Source organism: Mus caroli, chromosome 4 (genome assembly GCF_900094665.2).
Source record: "Mus caroli chromosome 4, CAROLI_EIJ_v1.1, whole genome shotgun sequence".
NCBI classification, from domain to species: domain Eukaryota; kingdom Metazoa; phylum Chordata; class Mammalia; order Rodentia; family Muridae; genus Mus; species Mus caroli.
Window position 1 is genome coordinate 98671080 of NC_034573.1, and position 17780 is coordinate 98688859.

At 46.2% G+C, this 17780-nt stretch overlaps 1 protein-coding gene across 2 annotated transcripts in view; it reads right to left on the reverse strand.

The window, feature by feature from the left end:
* Nucleotides 1-1064: 1064 nt before the first annotated feature.
* Lexm (lymphocyte expansion molecule) overlaps nt 1065-17780 on the reverse strand; it is a 25170-nt gene continuing 8454 nt past the window's right edge. The window contains exons 9-11 of one of the 2 annotated variants that reach the window (XR_002377780.1): nt 16043-16176; nt 1625-1795; nt 1092-1165 (exon numbers count right to left, since the gene is read on the reverse strand). Coding sequence is in view for 1 of the 2 variants with exons in the window: in XM_021160917.1 (XP_021016576.1) it covers nt 1723-1795; nt 16043-16176 (207 nt within the window). In the remaining variant the exon portion in view is untranslated. Of the gene's footprint in view, nt 1796-16042; nt 16177-17780 lie in introns of both variants that reach the window. The other variant, XM_021160917.1, reaches the window with a different exon arrangement.

Here is a 17780-nt window from a genome sequence, read left to right on the forward strand (position 1 = left end):
AACAGCAGATCCCAGTGGTTCAGCTTTTCAGAGTTCCCATGCTGACTCCGGACTTTTCCATAAGGTCGCTGCCTTTGAGTCACCCTTCCGGAAGTAACCCCTGCACCTATGTTTCTAGTAGGAACCCTAAGCGTATTAGTTTACAAGCAGGACTTGAATGGAATAGTTTGATTGCTCTGTGGATGTCCTACCTGGAGCAAACTTTGAATCTCTACAGGAAAAACAACAGTTTCTCTATCAAAAGTTAACAGACAGGCAGCCCAGGGAGAACTGAGGCTTCTATTCTAATACAAAGGCAGGGAAAGATTGGCGGTGTCCCTGCTCCAATCCCGGGGGTGGGGGTGGGGGCGGACAGGAGTGCCCTCAATCTACTCCACTCAAGGCTTCTGCTGACTGGCCATGACCCAACCACCCACATAAAGTAAGCAGTTTGTCAATCTCACATGCCAAGTGTCCGGGTTAGGCATATTCCAGTGCCTGGCTACCACGTGACACAGACAAGTTGACACAGAACGTTAACTACCACAGCAGTAACATCCTGCTTTGCTCTGGGAGCCAGCTTAACCATCTCCGTGCTTCGGAACACACCCCTGAATGCAAGGTCAGCGTGAAAAGTGGCCCCACATCCCAGGCCCGGGACAGTCACCTCTCGGGCATCTCCGGAAGCTCCCAGCACCCAACAACCCATCTACCCTTAGTTTGGTTAGATGCCCTTTCTCTGGCTGAGTCTGGGGGTGGGGTGTCTAGAGAGTGGATCAGCAGGGCCTGAGATACAGGTAACTGGGAGAGGAAGACCTCCCAGAAGCAGGCTGCATACAGCACCTTCAGAATAAAGGACCACGCCAGGGCCAGAGTAGGAGCCCGGCTAGTGGGCGGTTATTAAGTAGCTCACCGTGATGAGAAAACCAAAGATCCAAACTCCAAATGAGGAATGAAAGGGGCTCTAGGCAGGGTGCATGCTGATGGTCCTGGCTACTCCGGATGCTGAAGAGAACAGTCATGATTTCATTTCTTTCACAACCACAACTTGGACCCACGTGAGGAAACAACTGGTAGAACCGGCTCTGAAAACATGTCTGAAATTGCTTTATTATGTAAGTTCTGTGGCTGAGTCTGTCAGGTCTCCTCATCCTCTTCTCCAGGGGACAACTGGCTCCCCTCACCACTGTCATTGATGTAAACAGTGAGGGGAACGTCACAGGATGTTGTCACTCACCCCCGGGGACCCACCTCTAACTACACTGGTGGCCCACAATGCTAAAGTGGGGTACAGCGCTTCAATGGCTCCTCCCAGCATGAGGCTCTGTTGAGCGTCCAGAGCACCCTAGCGTGGAGATGGGGTTTTCCTAAGGGGCCCAGACTGCTATGTAACAAATGTTCCTCTCCCCGCATCATTCTGGGACAACAGTGAGTTAGGTACCCACGCTCTAGCTTCATACTGCAAGGGGTTCCAGGAAGTCACCCACGATCCCCTCTTCCATCCACCTGCTCTCTGGCTCTCAAATTCATGGATCAGCTGAATGGAATGCTTAGGACAATGGATCTCTTGTAACAAAAGATACCTGGTCCCCCTGCTGTCCCAGCAGACACTGTGACTTTTGACCCTCCCACCTTCCCCCCTCACCCAGGCATTTCCAAGACCCCTGCTTCCTTTCCCATCCCAAGATTTCTCTTCTGGCCTTGGGCTCTCTGGTTGCATCAGGCTGTTCTTCCCGAGTGGCTTTAAGGAGTAGGATCTGAATTGTAGTCCACAGTTGGACGGCACTTGCCCTTCGTAATAGGTGTAATCCGTTTCCTGTAAAAAGAGAGAAAGAAGAAAACAGGCACAATCCCTTGCAAGGAAGTGAGTTCCACACCCATGACCTCCAGACCTTTTACAACAAAGGGTCCTTTCTAAGGGAGAGTTCTCTATTTTATACCCATTTATCATAGCCAGAATGCCTTATAATAGCTCCGAGGGAAAACCACAAGAAGGCTAACGAGACTAGCCAGAATCGGTGAGGTCTAGCTTCAGCAAGAGACCCTGCCTCAAATGAATAAGGCAGAAAGTGATTGAGAGAGACACCGTGCGTACACTTGAGACTTCTACACACATATAAACACATGTGCCGGGCATCCACACAGGTGTGCTCTCACACATACACACACTCACGACTACACTTTATACACATGAAAAACAAACACATAGAAAAAAGAAAAATAAAACAACAGAGCAAACTGGCATCAGAGCAAGCTGGCATGCTCTCAGTTACTGCCTGTTCTCTCGAACTGAGGCAGGGTCTCCGTGAAGTCAGAGCTATGGTTGTTTCATGCCTTTGCCCGTATCCTTCAACCACTGTATGTCCATTTTACCAAATGACTTAAATATCTTATTCTGAGTTAGTTACCAGGAAAAAGTGGAAACCTGGCTATCTAGAGAGCTCTACACAGCTCAGCTTTACTAAAGACTGAGATATGAACAAAGGCAGCCCATGCACTCACTGATAACATTTCGGCATCAAAGGAACAAGCTACCTCTGCAAAATGGGTGGCCTCAGGAACACTGGGAACGGATGTGTCTGTGCATGGTTGATTCCGTTTGGGAATGGCGGACATGTTTGTCACCAGCATGGGCAGTGCATTGATGCACTGATGCAGGCAGTATGAAGAAACTTTCTTGCTTGTAGTTTCATGACTGTATGCAACTGTCAAACTCAGAAGCTGGGAGCTGGGGAGACGGCTCAGTGTGCAAACATGATAACTTGGGTTTGCTCTCTAGGGCCCACGTAAAAAGGTAGGCACATAGCATGTGCTGTACTCCCAGCACTGGGGAGGAGGAGCCAAGCAGATCTGGGCTTGCCTAGCCTAGTGGGTGAGCTCTAGACCAACGGCAGATCCTGTCACCCAAATAAGATGGACAGCATTCCTGAGACATGACACCTCAGCTTGTCCTCTAGCTTTCACAGACATAAATACATGGAAATGTTTAGGGCCTAGAAGATGGCTTGGAGGTTGAAAGCATGAGGTGACTCTGGAGGATGCAAGTTTAGTTTCTAGCACCCACATTGAGCAGCAAATACCTTTAACTCCAGCTCCATGGATCAAACGCCCTCTTCTGGCCTCTGTGGGCACTGCAGTTACACACACAAACACTCACAATTGAACATTAAAAATAAATAAGTTTAAACCTCATAAATTGCATGCCTGAGAAAGAATAACTTTTTTGTTTTTGTTTTTTTTTTTGGTTTTTCAAGTCAGGGTTTCTCTGTATAGCCCTGGCTGTCCTGGAACTCACTTTGTAGACCAGGCTGGCCTATAACTCAGAAATCCACCTGCCTCTGCCTCCTGAGTGCTGGGATTAAAGGCATGCGCCACCACGCCTGGCTTTAAAAGTGACTTTTATGTAGGTAGATTATACTATTCTAAATCTTACTTTTAAGCCTGGGTGTGGTGACACAGACCTTTATTCCTAGCATTCAGAAAGCAGAGGCAGGTGGATCTCTATGAGTTACAGGCCAACCTGCTCTACATAATGAGTTCCAGGTTAGTCAAGGCTACCTGGTGAGACCTTGTTTTGAAAAAATTAAAAAGTAAATAAAAAATAGAAGTAGGTCTGGAGAGATGGCTCAGTGGTTAGGAGCACTAACCAGAGGTCCTGAGTTCAATTCCCAGCAACCACATGGTAACTCACAACTATCTGTAATGGGATCTGATGCCCTCTTCTGGTGTGTCTGAAGATAGCTACAGTGTACTCATACATACATACATACATACATACATACAATGTTTTAAAAAATAGAAATAAATAAATATTTTTATGAAAACCTATGGCTTACAAACAGAACCAAGTCCAAGAGCTCAGCTCAATGTCCAAGGCCTTTAGTGACTGGCTGACCCACCCTGCCCTGTTCTTGCTAACACTCACACACTCTGTACACCATTCCCAGTGATACTCTCCATGTTCATATTAGCTGAAGGTCAGGGAGGGGTTTCCTAGAGCCCCTCTTTCTGACCCCAACATCCCAATCTTTCAGCAAAAAGTATATTCCAAAGCCCAGGAAGTATAGGGAAGTGAGTAGAGGGGGTGGGGTGGGGGTGAGGTGGAAGTGGGCGGGGTGAAAACAAGAAGATGCTGGGTCCTTTCTCAGCCTTCCCGAGTCCAAAGAATTGTCCATCATCAATCCTAGTCTCTCTTTCGGGAACTCTGGGAAGAGCGGGGGTGGGGAGGGGAGAGGATGGGAACAGATACTGTCCAGAGAGAAAGAGGTTCTAAGTGCTAGCCACCTCCTCCAGATCTCATGCTTTCTTGCAGTTGTGGGGAGTAGGGTATGTCCCCCAAGAGCTAGACGTTCTGATCTGCTGTCTTCTCTGCTACACCGTCCCAGGAGCCAGGTCAGTGCCTGCACAGAGTAGGTGGTGCTCAGTGAATTCCTGAGGAAGGCAGGCATCAACTCCACACACTAACAGTGACTCTGGGAATTCATGCGCCCTTAAAACTTCAATAGTCTCAGCTGAGAAACACTGAAATTAATGCCTAGTAATCTCACAGAGAATATACTGTGGTGGTTAATTTATCAATTTGGCGTGTCTTATAACCAGGTAGAAAGTGCACTTCTGGGCATGCCTGTGAGGGTGTCCCAAGGGATGTTTACCCCATCTTCTGACACATCCTGATGTGAGCAGTAGCATCTCATTAGCTGGGATGCAGGACTGAACACAACAGAGACAGAAAACTGAGCACTAATGTCTTAGGGTTTCGCTGCTGTGACACCATGACCCGGGCAACTCTTACAAAGGAAAACATTTCATTGGGGCTGGCTTACAGATTCAGAGATTCAGTCCATTATCATCGTGGCGGGAACCATGACAGCGTGCAAGCAGACACGGTGCTGGAGGAGTCAGGAGCTCTAGATCTTGATTCACAAGCAGCAGCAGGAGACTGCATTCCACACTGGGCATAGCTTGAGCATAGAAGACCTCAAAGCCCACCTCCACAGTGCCACACTTTCTCCAACAAGGACGCACCCATTCCAACAATGTCACACCTACTCTAACAAGGCCACACCTTCTAACAGTGCCACTCCTATGGGCCAAGCATTCAAACACACGAATCTATGGAGTCCTAGTCAAACCATTACAACTAGCATTTCTCTCTCTGCATCCTGATTGGGGACACAAAGTGACCAGGGGCTTCACACTCCTGCTGCCACAGAAGAGTCGTTTCTATTGCCATCTTCTTTACCTTGATGGACTGACTATGCCCACCAACTCAGAGCCACAATTAATCCTTTCTCCTCAAGTTAGTTTCATCAGGAATTTTCTTACAGCAATGAGGAAAGTAACCATATAGAAACATACAAAGTTTAAAACTCTGTGTATACTGTAAACAAACTTCAAGAATATAAGAATTTACTGTTACTTTAAGAACTGAACATTTATGGTCCCAATTTGAGGTTTTTAGGCAAAGAATTTGCATTTTTAACTAAAATGCTGAAAGGACAGTGCATGCAGAAGTGTTTTGGCAGAAGTGTATTAATGCCTGTCATTTCCTTTGAGATTTATCAAAAATAAAAGATGATTAAGAGGAGCAGAAGAGAAGGCTCAGCGGTTAGAAACATATGCCATTCTTGCAGAGGACTTGAGTTTAGACCCAGCACTCACACCCAGTGGCTCATAACTGCTTTTAACTCTGACTCCAGGAGATCTGCCACCCTCTTCTGGCCTCTCTGGGCACTGCAGCCATGCATAAATACTCACATAACAAATACACAAACACACATGATTTAAATCTTTTATAAAGATGTCTAATGGAGTAGCAGGTGGAAGATACCACTAAGCATTAAAACATAATTAGTAATGTGATAATTATGTATATAACAATTTTGTATATAAAAGAGAGTACAGACACATGAATGCCATGTTGTATGTCAAAGAACAACTTTCTGAAGGTGGTTGTCTAATTCCACCATGTGAGCTCTAGGGATTGAACTCACGTCATCGGGATTGGCAACAAATGTTTTTATCCCATGAGCCATCTGGCTAGGCCATAGTAACAAAGTCTAAATGATGCACGAGTGTAGAGCCGTGTGGTATAAAATCCTGTCGCCTTTTCTACATGTTTCTTTTTTCTCATACCAAAACATTATACAAAAAATAAAAAGTGTAAATTTCTGCCAAGCTTCTCAACTGTTCCTTTCATGACGTCACTAAGTCGCTGGCCCCATTTCATTAATGAACACGTAGGCTCATCATTTGACAAGGTTCCAGGAGTTCCTCCTCTACATATCAGAAAGACGCTGGAGCAGGGGAACAGAGACACTGTGTCTAGCTTCGCTGTGGGCATGTGAGGAAGCCCCAGTCCCACAGGGAAGCATGTGCCACCCTGCCATGTGCAAGAGACTGAGAATAAAGAGACACTGTCCTGAAAGTCAGGGAAGGTTTTGTAACTCAGCAGAGCTGTGGCTGATGACAGAGGAGTTTCCCAGATAAACACTAGAACAACCATGTACAGTCAGTGTCCCCAGGACGAGGCCAGCAAGGGAGCTGCCAGGCTGACACTGGTCCACATGGACAGAGAGTAGGCCGGCTGGAGTCTCTGCTTTATTTTTGTCTTTGAGTCAGTGTCTGACGATCCAGCCTTGGAGGGCCTGGGGCTTGGTATGTAGACCAGGTTGGTCTCAAATTTAGAGATGCACATTTCCAGAGCTGGGAGTGAAGGTGCATCTTTACAATCCCAGTTAGGGCTGGGTGTGACAACCCCTGCCTTTAATCCCAGCGCCCGAGGCAGAGGTGGGCATGTACGAGTTTGAGGTCAGCCGTGGTCTATACATTCCAAGCCAGTTAGGGCTAAATAGGAAGATTCTGTCTCAAAAACAGAAATGTTGCAGAGCATCTACCAGACAAAGCTACTCAGTCATGGGCTCAAGCCACGCCATTGACTACAGTGGGTGTTCAGTTTCCAAGTGCGTCTTTCTCAGGGTGAGCTTTTAAGCACAGAACCCACATGCTGTATTGACATACCTCAGTTAGCAGGGACACTTATCCAGAAGTGGAACTACAGAAACCGAAAAGCAAAATAAGAATATTTGGGGACTTTCTCAGAACTATGGACTTTGATGGTGGAGGACCTTATTCTCAGTTTGCAGGTGGCACTGCCTACGTGCTCGGTTCCAAGGCCTGAATGGTATTTCCATCATGGGGTCAGTTATTCTAAGGTCTGGGGGCCTGTAATAAAATAAAATAAAATAAAATAAAATAAAATATCCTAGCCAAAAGATCCAGAAAGGTAACCATTATGGATGTCTGTTGTCCAGTGAACACACATAGATCACCTACTGTATACACAGTAAAATAAAAAAGAGGGCTTTCCCATACAGGACTCACATCAGAGGTTACCTAGTTAGAAGCCAGAGACCCAAGAAAAAGCAGGTAAGATTTGGAACTGAGATTAAGAACAAGTGAGCAAACAGACACACTCCAGGAGGTTCTGCATCTCTGACCTAGGCTCTCCCTCACCTGGATTAGAGACAGACGGCATGCTGGGAAAGAGCGTGTCTCACCACCATGGCCCCATTCTGCCTTGGCCCAGGAAATGACATGAAGCACAGATCAGAGTCAGAGTCACATATCCTGTTCCTGCATTCTCTGCCCTCCTGTGAGACGTGGCAAATCCCTTCAAATGCCTCTTCGAACCCTGCTTACTCATTTTAGACTATGGAAAAATGGCAGACCAACCTCTTCTACACAACTCTGCTGTCTGTGGCTTTACACATTTCACAGCCACAAGCCCAGGGAACCATAGCCACCACCCTGGAAAATGGCAGACATCAACATAAAAGGATAGGAAGGATCCAGTGAGAATCCCTTCCCCATCCAGTCTATTCATTTTTATTGTTTATTCCAGCTATTTTTTAAATTAAAAATAAATTGTATATTGTTGTTGCTGTTGCTGCTGCTGAGGCCTGCTCCCTCCCCCAGCACAGCTGTAGCCATTTTGTTCCATGCCTTCAGCTATTTCATATTGTTGCTGTAATATGCCTGCCAGTTATTGACACAGAAAAATACCTTGACTCAGAGCAGGGCCATGCTGACCACATAACTCCTGTTATGTTCAGTATGTTCTATATGAGGTTTGTTAATCTTAAGAAATTCCACAAAGCTTCAGGTAGGACCCATCAAATCAAAGGTCAATATGAACTGTTCTGTCTAAAATATCTTGAGTCAGAGCTGATCACTGAGCTCGCTTCCTGCATCTGCGTGTGAGCTCATCGTGGTCATTGTGGCTTTCTCCTTTATAAGCCTGTCCTAAGAACAGACTGGTACCGCAATTAGGTCCTCCATTCCTTTTTGTGGTCCTGATCTGATCAGTATTAGGTTGTACATTCAATAAACTATTCTTGCTTAGCTGAGATCAGTGTTCATATGGTTTGCATGGTGATTCCCGAGCCCCAACGTGTGTGTGTGCGTATCTGTACATGGCTGTAACTGCATGTTGAAGCCAGAAGAGAGTGTCAGATCCCTGGAGCTGGGGCTAAAAAAGATTGTGAGCCACTCTACATGGATGCTGGGAACTGAACCCCAGTCCTCTGCAAGAGCAGCAAATGTTCCTAACTACTAAGCCATCTCTTCAACCTGCTTTAAAAAAAAATTCATTTTGTTTTAAAATTAAGTATCGATGTGTGTTTGCATGGGAGTATGTGCACATGTGAGTGTCCAGAAGAGGGCCCCAGATCCCCAGAACTCAAGTTACAGGAAGTTGGTTGAAAGCCACCCGACACAAGTGCTGGGATCCAGACTTGGATGCACTGCAGTCACTCCTGCTCTTAGCTGCAGAGCCAGCCCTCAGCCCTCCAGCTGTGGGCTTCCTGAGCTGGGTGCCTTGCTGCATGTCACAGACTGTACCTACAGTCTTCAGTGTAATTCTTTTCTAAGAGTTTAAAATTTCAAACTCAGTTATTCTCTTAGACTTAATAGCTTAAGAGATATTTGCTTCCTTGCTTGCTTGCTTTGCTTGCTTGTTTTTAAACAAGGTCTAACTAATTATGTAGCCCATGGCTGACCTGAAACTTGCTATGTAATCCAGGCTGGCTGGAATGTACAGAGATCTACCTGTCTCTTATGGGATTAGACATATGTGTCACCACACCCAGCCAGAAGAGGCCTTTTTGAGAGCAGAAGTCAAGGGATCGAAGCGGGCAGGGGAGGTCAATGGCGTAGGTATTACCAGGTATGTGTGAGCTCCCATACCTAAGACCATTGTTTGTGCATTAACTGAAAATTTAATTAAAAAAAATTGTGCTTCCTAATTTCCAGGCTCCCGGTTTGGGGAAATTATTCTTTCGGTGTTAACTTCTTGCTTTATTATATTATGTTTAGAAAAATGGACATAAATTTTCTATGATGACATTTTAGCTTAGACCGTCTATTGAGAGTTTCCTAGACAATCAGTTTTTATTTCTCTCTTTTTAAAATTATTTATTTATTTATTTTACATACATGAGTACACTGTAGCTGTCTTCAGTTACAACAGAAGAGGGCATCAGATCCCATTATAGATGGTTGTGAGCCACCATGTGGTTGCTGGGAATTGAACTCAGGACTCCTGGAAGAGCAGTCAGTGCTCTTAACTGCTGAGTCATCTAGTCCCCTTATAAATGTTTCTCAAGTGTCTGAAATGGCAGGGTAAATTTTATCTATCCGAAGCCTCCAAATAATTACTACACGCCCTCATCTGACATATTTTCAGACAGATATACTGAAAATTCCTGTTATTATGTGGGACTTCACCACATATTTTGGGTATGGGAAAGATCATGGTTATTGTGATTTCTTCATGGATTTTGTTTGTCAGAGTGAAGTATTCATCTTGTAGTGGAGTATGGTGCCACACTCAAGTAATCTCAGGCCGTGGGAGCTTAGAGCAGGACTGGGAGTTCTAGGCCACCGTAGGCTACATAGGCCACCCTGGGCTTCATAGCAAGAACTTGTCAAACGAAATAAAAAGACCAGCCTTTGTTCTGTTTCACACTTTGTCTTCAGTTCCTCTTTGCTTGATGTTGGGATAGCTTCCTGTGCATCACATAAAGCCTGTTTTGTATTACTCAGATGCTGACGACGTCTGGACCAGCAGAGAGCTGAGGACTGTCTGGACTTTGGTGTTGCTATTTTTGTCATGCATCGTCAGTCTCAGTGTTTTGTAAAAATAACAACACCAAAGTCCAGACAGTCCTCAGCTCTCTGCTGGTACAGACACCAACATTTGGATAATATAAAACCAAGCTTTACCCAGTGAGCAGGAAGCTTACCCGGCAGCTTGGCGTCTGGATTGTTAGTCTGTCTTTTCTTGCTAGTTACATGAATCTTGTATATTGCAGCCAGAAATATTTTTATGTCCCTCCCATTCTTGAGCTCTTTGTCCTAATTCACTCTTCATCTGACTAGAGAACACCCCCACAGGAGTTTCAGAAGGGATGTGTTTGGGATACATCCTCGTGCGGATCTCGTTTGCCTTGTGTGAAAACAAATAATTTTTTGACAAAAAAAAAAAAAAAAAAAGACTTTACAATCCAATTTTTTTCTTGAGAATTGTATAAATCGTGTATTCTACCATGTATATTTCAGAAGAGTAAACCTAAAATATGCCTGACTGTTTGGATTTGATTGAAGATTAGCTGTCTCGAGCCAGTGAGATGGCTCAGAGGGTAAAGACACTGGTTTCTGTTTTGTTTTGTTGTTTGGTTTTTTGGGTTTTTTTGAGACAGGGTTTCTTTGTGTAGCACTGGCTGTCCCGGAACTCCCTCTGTAGACCAGGCTTTCCTGGAACTCCCTCTGTAGACCAGGCTTTCCTGGAACTCACTCTGTAGCCCAGGCTGTCCCGGAATTCACTCTGTAGACCAGGCTAGCCTCATAAAGACACTGTTAAGCCCAAGGATCTGAGTTCCATCCTGAGACCCATGTGGTCGAAGAGATCCAACTGCTGTTAATTGTAACTAACTACTGACTATTGTCGTTGACAATATATGTACAGTGGCACTTGTACACACGGATGTCCATGCATGCATGCATGCATGCATACACACAATTAATTAATTAATTAATTAAAAATTTAAAGGAAAAAAGTTAAAAGGGCAACAATAAAGGTAAATGCAAAAGAATATATCTTGCCCTTTGCTGGGCAGTGGTGGTGCACACCTTTAAGCCCTGCACCCGGGAGGCAGGGACAAACCAATCTCTAGGAGTTTGAGACCAGTCTGGTCTACAGAATGAGTTCTAGGACAGCCAGGACTAAACAGAAAAACCTTGTCTCAAACAAACAAACAAACAAACAAACAAATAAAAACCTATCTTTTTAGATATATACTAAAGAGATTTTTATTTTACCTTTGAAACTCAGAAATTACACTCTACTTCACGTGAACTGACTGGGTAGGTGTGGTGATTTGAATGAGAATGGCCCCCATAGGCTCATATATTTGAATATTTGGTTCACAGGTGCTGGAGCTATTTGGGAAGGATTGTGAGGTGTGGCCTAGCTGGAGGAGGTGTGTCTCTTGGCCTGGGCTTTGAATTTTCAAAAGCCCACACCATCCTCAGTTGGCTCTCTGGCTCTTGCTTCTCATGTTTGTGGCTCAACTTCTGCTCCAGAGCCTTGCCTACCTACCTGCTGCCATATTCCCCATCCTACAGGTCATGGACTGTAACCCCTGGAACTGTGAGCCCCCAAACTAGATTCTTTCTTTTATAATCTGCTGGTCTTGGTGCTTTGTCATGGCAGCAGAAAAGTAACTTAAGACAATGCATTCGCCTCTTGCTCTCCTGTAAATGCACTGAAGTAAAAGTAAAGAAATAAGAGTCTTAAAGCTGATGCTGGCCAGAGCTGAAGTTTGCTTTTTCTGGCCTTAGTCTTTCTCTAAAGTTTCCCTTCCGGCATGTGGCTGACCTGCGTGCCAGCTTAACTCAAACGGCATGGCGGTTTCTCCTCCATTGAAACTCCTAACTATGAGTCTATAATAAATGTTTCTCTAAAAAGAAAACAAAACTCTTACAGCATAGACTCATGCGAACAAATGGAAGAATACATGTGCAAAAAAAAAAAAAAAAGTCCTTTGTTAAGTAGAAAAGTAGGTGGGAGACCGGCAACATAGCAGATTCAAGAGTCTACGCCCCACGTTGGTAGAGCGGTAGAGCATGAAGCTACGGAATCTCCTGTTGGGAAAGACTAAGGAGCTGGCAGCATCCGGTGCCACTGAAAACAGGACTGAAGTTAAAAATGCAAGGAGGGGCTGGAGAGATGGCTCAGCGGTTAAGAGCACTGACTGCTCTTCCAGAGGTCCTGAGTTCAATTCCCACAACCACATGGTGGCTCACAAAAATCTGTAATGGGATTTGATGCCTTCTTCTGGTATGTCTGAAGACAGATACAGTGTGCTCATACATAAAATAAATAATTTTTTTTTAAAAAGAAGGAAATGCAAACAGGAGCATAGATAGAAAGTCTGAGGTGTCACCTTCCCTCCCCACTCCCAGCAGCCGGAGCAAGCGGTGCCTTGGAGCGGGCTTCTACGTATGTTTTTATATAGTTACTTTTCTTGGTGCTGTAAGAAAGTACCAGTCAAGAGCCACAGGAGGAAGGGAGAATTTATGGTGACCCAGAGTGTGTGGGTCTAGTCTATCATGGGGAGAAGACGGTCTTGAGAAGAGCTCTTCCGTGGCAGCAAGAGTGTGAGGCACCTGGTCACACTGTGTCCCCACTTACGACACAGAAAGATGAACACTGGCTCTCAGCTAGCTGAAGATTGGAGATTTATTCTTGGAAACCGGGGTTCTCTGCTCACAGTGACACCAGCTGAGTACTCTATCTCAATATCTAGGTATCTATCTATTCATCCCTTCATCCCTTCATTCAGTGACAAGGTCTTGAAGTACAATTAGGTTGCAATTAGCTCATTATGTAGCCCATGATGATCTTGAACTCGTGGTCCTCCTGCCTCAGCCTCCTCACTGTTGGGATTATAGGTATGTACAACCATGTACAACCATGCACAGTCTGTGTACGCCATATTGGTTTTGTTGTTCTTATTGTATGGGTATGAGAGTTTTGTCTAAGTGTATGTGTACTACGTGTGTGCCTGGTCCCACGAAGTCCAGAAGAGAGTGTTGGATCCCACACCCATGGGAACCAAACTAGATCCTCTGCAAGAGCAGCAAGTACCCCTAACGGTGAGCCATCTGCAGCCAGTGAGCACCATGGTGTAAAATTTGAATTAAATGTTAACTGAATCGTTGACTACTATTCTAGCCTCTTCCCCTTATTCTTTCTACATGGAAGAGCTTGGGCAGCCAGGCTTGGATGTCCCAAAAAGCTTTCTCAGGCCTCAGTCAAGGGCAAAGCTCTAGCAACAGTGGCACTAGAAGACACCCCAACAAGAACACTAATACTTGCTCTTCTGGGACACCGTCAGTTATCATGGAGTACAAAGGGGCCTCCCGAGGGGTCTTTAGAGGGACAGACATGTCAAGGTTAAGCAGACACTGTGGGAAATCACCCTCAGAGAACAGAGACCAACCAACAGAGAACAAAAGAGATTAGTCAAAAAGAGAGACCGTACAGAACAAATGCATCGTCCCGCTGTCTGGGATGAGAAAGCACTGCTTCCGAGACATAAGAGCATGCTACTGCTAACAGAAACATCCAGAAAGCAGAAACGTGGAAGTTAGTGTAGGAAGGCAAAAATGACATTTGCAGTAGGTAAGGAGCCGTTTCCACCCACCCGAAAACAGAAGAAGCCGGGACAGAGGCAGACTTCGATATATACCACGTGATGGAAGTGTATATCGGGGATCTAGAATCTCTCACACCTCCTGGCCTCCCTCCTGTTGGGGCACAGCCCTCCTGTCCCAGGAGCCCAGGTGGAGCCAGGGCTCCCCAGTGAGGAACTTCTCAGATGATCTGACCCTCACAGGGACCCTTTAAGTAGCATTCACAAGCACTAATTGAGCTTTGTCCCTGTAGGGTACAAATTATTTTCCTTTTACAGACTGGAAAACTGAGGATTGGAAGAAAAGCTGGGGAATCCTGATTAGAGACGGCCCAGAAAAAAGGAACTCTTAAGTTGTGTTCTATCTCAAGAACCCCTGTCCTGCTCTTTTCATAGGGTTTGTTTGTTTTGCTTTGCTTTGTTTTGTTGCTATAAAAATAACCTATAACCCAGGACCTGGGAGACAGATGCAGAAGGAGACTAACTCAGCTTTGTGAAACCTTATCTCAAAACAACAAAAACAAGTAAAAAGCACACACAAAGAACTTTTGATAAAAATCAAACAATTCTGAAACGAAGTATGGGGCTAGAGAGATGGCTCAGGGGTTAAAAGGACTGACTGATCTTCCAGAGGTCCTGAGTTCAATTCCCAGCAACCGCATGGTGGCTCACGACCATCTGTAATGGGATCCGATGCCCTCTTCTGGTGTGTCTGAAGACAGCGACAGTGTGCTCATATACAGAAACAAAGTATGTGGTGAAAGAACCCATAGCCTTTCTCCCTAGACATAACTATGGTCAGAATTTTAATGCTCTAACCAGTGAGATGGTTCTGCGGGGCAAGGTATTTGCTTCATACAAATGCACACACAAACCCACATCCATACCTGCATGTACACACACACACACAGCCCTTTGAGCATCCACGCCTGACCCTTCCTAGGCTCCTAAATCTTCCCAAGGGCCTGCCATGGGAGCACAGTCACAGACCTAGAAGAGAAAGGACTGGCTTCTAGTCTTTGCTCTGCTTCTTGCCAGCCGTATGACTCCTGGCAGCCTATCTCCTTGTTTCCCTCTCTGGTCTCGGTTCAATACGTGTAAAATAAGGCTGAGCGCCTTGGCCAGAAAGGGGAGAAGTGCTTTTCTACACTAAACGTGTTAGTGTTCCTTAATGACAGGTGAAGGATGGAGAGGTGGTTCCGCTGGGAAGAGCACTTGGTGCTCTTACAGAGAACCTGGGTTCAGTTCCTGGGGTCTGTGGCAGAGCCTGGATTCCCTCCTGGCCCAGATTTCTCTTTTTGCCTTCGCAGCTCTGCTGACCCTCCCTGAACCCACATGGTGGCTCACAACTGACCTCAACGCTAGTTCCAAGCAATCTGATGCCCTCTTCTGACTTCCGCAGGCACTAGGTACACACTCGGAATGCATACATACATTCTTACACATAAAATAAATGGTTTTTTTAATTTTAAAAATAAGCTGGGCAGTAGTGGCTTTCATTCTAGCACTTGGGAGGCAGGGGCAGGTGGATGGATATCTGAGTTCAAGGCCAGCCTGGACTCCAGAGAGTTCTAGGGCATCTAGAGCTACACAGAGAAACCCTGGCTTGAAAACCCGAATACATAAATAAAAGAAAAAGCACAAGTGATTATGTACACTCATCTCTGCTCCCACCTGAGATCCACCAGATGATGTTTACGGGAGTCCTTAAAGGATAGGCAAACAATATAGAGAGAGGAGGCGCGGGGGGTTAATGTGTCTGAGAAAACAGACAGTGCAGTGGGGTTAGGAGGGGAAGGGGTCAGCAGAGCTGCGAAGGCAAAAAGAGAAATCAGGGCCAGGAGGGAGTCCAGGCTCTGCCACAGACCCTAGGGAGGCCCAGGAACTGCTGGTTCCAGGATCTCAGGCTGCAGGCCCGAGACCAACACTGAAAACGGAGATGGAAATCTGTACCAGATCCATCCACGCTGGCTTCTCGTCTCCTTCTCCCTGAACTGGAGACAGCAGCTTAGCTTGTGGAAAGGTTTCAGGCAGGGGCTGAGCCAGCAGAGGGCAGAGGGACACCTGAGGGCCAGGGAGTAGGGTGCAGACTGAAGCTCAAAGGAAAGTAGCACGCCCCTCTTCACACAGCCAATCAGAGGCTGCCCCTCTTCACACAGCCAAACAGAGGTTGAACCAAGATCTAAACTGAGTATCTCGAGTCTGCCAAATGGCTAGCGTGGAAACCAAGCAAGCCTCTTCTCCAGGCCACCAAAGAGTCATCCTACCTCCACTCAACCCCCTCCAAGAGCTCCAGCTATACTCACTGCATGAGTCTGTCTCGGGTTAGGTCTTGCAGGTATCGCTTGGGCTCACTCATGTACAGAGAACGGTATCGCTGCCTTCGGTCTATGGACTCCATCAGCGTGGTGTTGAGATAGCGGCCTACGCCAACTGAGTTCTGTGGCAGGGAGAAAAAAAGACATCAGGATGTTTGATGAGCATGGTGTGAAGACTTGTCCTCAAGCTTTCTAATCCTCTTTGTGGGCCCCGGACACCACCACCACCCCAGCTGTTAGGAATCAAATTGCTTCACCCACTCCATCCAAAAAAATGTACTGAAGCGCTAACACCGTGCTTCCCACTGTGCTCTTACTGGAGAACTGTGATGGATATAATGGGATGAGATGAAGCCATTGGTAGAGCAGGTGAAACCCTGGTTTAATATGACTGATGTGCTTGCAAGAAAAGGTGCGGGGGGGGGGGGGGCCATACGCAGAGGCAGAGATCAGATTGCTACAGTCACAAGCTGGCAAAGCCAAGGGTCTCTGGCTACCACCAAAAGCTGTAAAGAGGCAAGAAAGGATTCTCTACCATCAGCTTCATAGGAAGTGTGGACTCCAGTCTTCTGGCATCCAGGGCTGTGAAAGTACAGCTCCGTTCACTAAGCCATCTGGTTTGTGGTCCTTTGTGGGATGCCCTGGCCACCCTGCCCATGTGTCTGCCATAAGAGAAGCTCAGAGACAAGACATAGCAGCTCCTCAAGATGACAAAGCAAAGTCATGACAGAGCACAGACAAGGAGGTTATAAGATCAGAGACTGGGTCAATGTCCAGTAGGCATGTCCAGGGGTCCTTCCTGCCCTGCCTCAGGAACTGGCCCTACCATGGTCCTTCCCTTTTGCATGGCCAGCTGAGCTGTGAGAGCTAGTGTTCATTGTCAACTTGACCCAGCCTAGAACCATCTAGAAAGAGAGTCTCACCAAAAGACTTTCTGGGTCAGGTTGGCTTCTGGGTGTGTCCATGGTGGGGTGATCTTAATTTTATTAATTGATGTGGATAATCTAACCTACCATTCTGGGTTTGGGTCCTGGATTTCATAAGAGCAGAGAGGGTAAGCTGCCCATGCATGCAGTGGGCTAACCATTTTGATCATTTTAAGTTTCTGCCATCTTGGCTTCCCTGAGATGGTGGACTGCAATCCAGAACCATGAGCTTAAATAAACTTTTTCCTCCAAGTTGTTTTGTGTCAGGAATTTTTTAATCACAGTGACAGAGATGAACCTCAGGCACTGGCCCTGTGGCGGCAGGATGGCCATTGGGCTCCAGTCTAAGCATTTTGCCTGTGATGTCTGAGAACTCACATGTTGGGGTGCAGGCTGGGGCAGGGAGCAGGATGATAATGCAAAGGCAGGTAAGTCACAAGGAAAGCGCGTCTCGGAGAGACTGCTACAGGTCAGAAGGGTTTGGTTTAAATCTGGTTTGGACAGGAAAAGTCTCCGTCCCCAGCTGATGGTTCAGTGTAGCTGTGGATTGAAACCTCTGAGAACCAGAATCAAAATAAATTGCTCCTCCTCTCAGTTGATCTCTCTCTCTCTCTCTCTCTCTCTCTCTCTCTCTCTCTCTGTTTTGTTTTCGAGACAGGGTTTCTCTGTGTAGCCCTGGCTGTCCTGGAACTCACTTTGTAGACTAGGCTGGCCTCGAACTCAGAAATCTGCCTGCCTCTGCCTCCCAAGTGCTGGGATTAAAGGCATGCACCACCACGCCCATCTTCAGTTGATTTTTC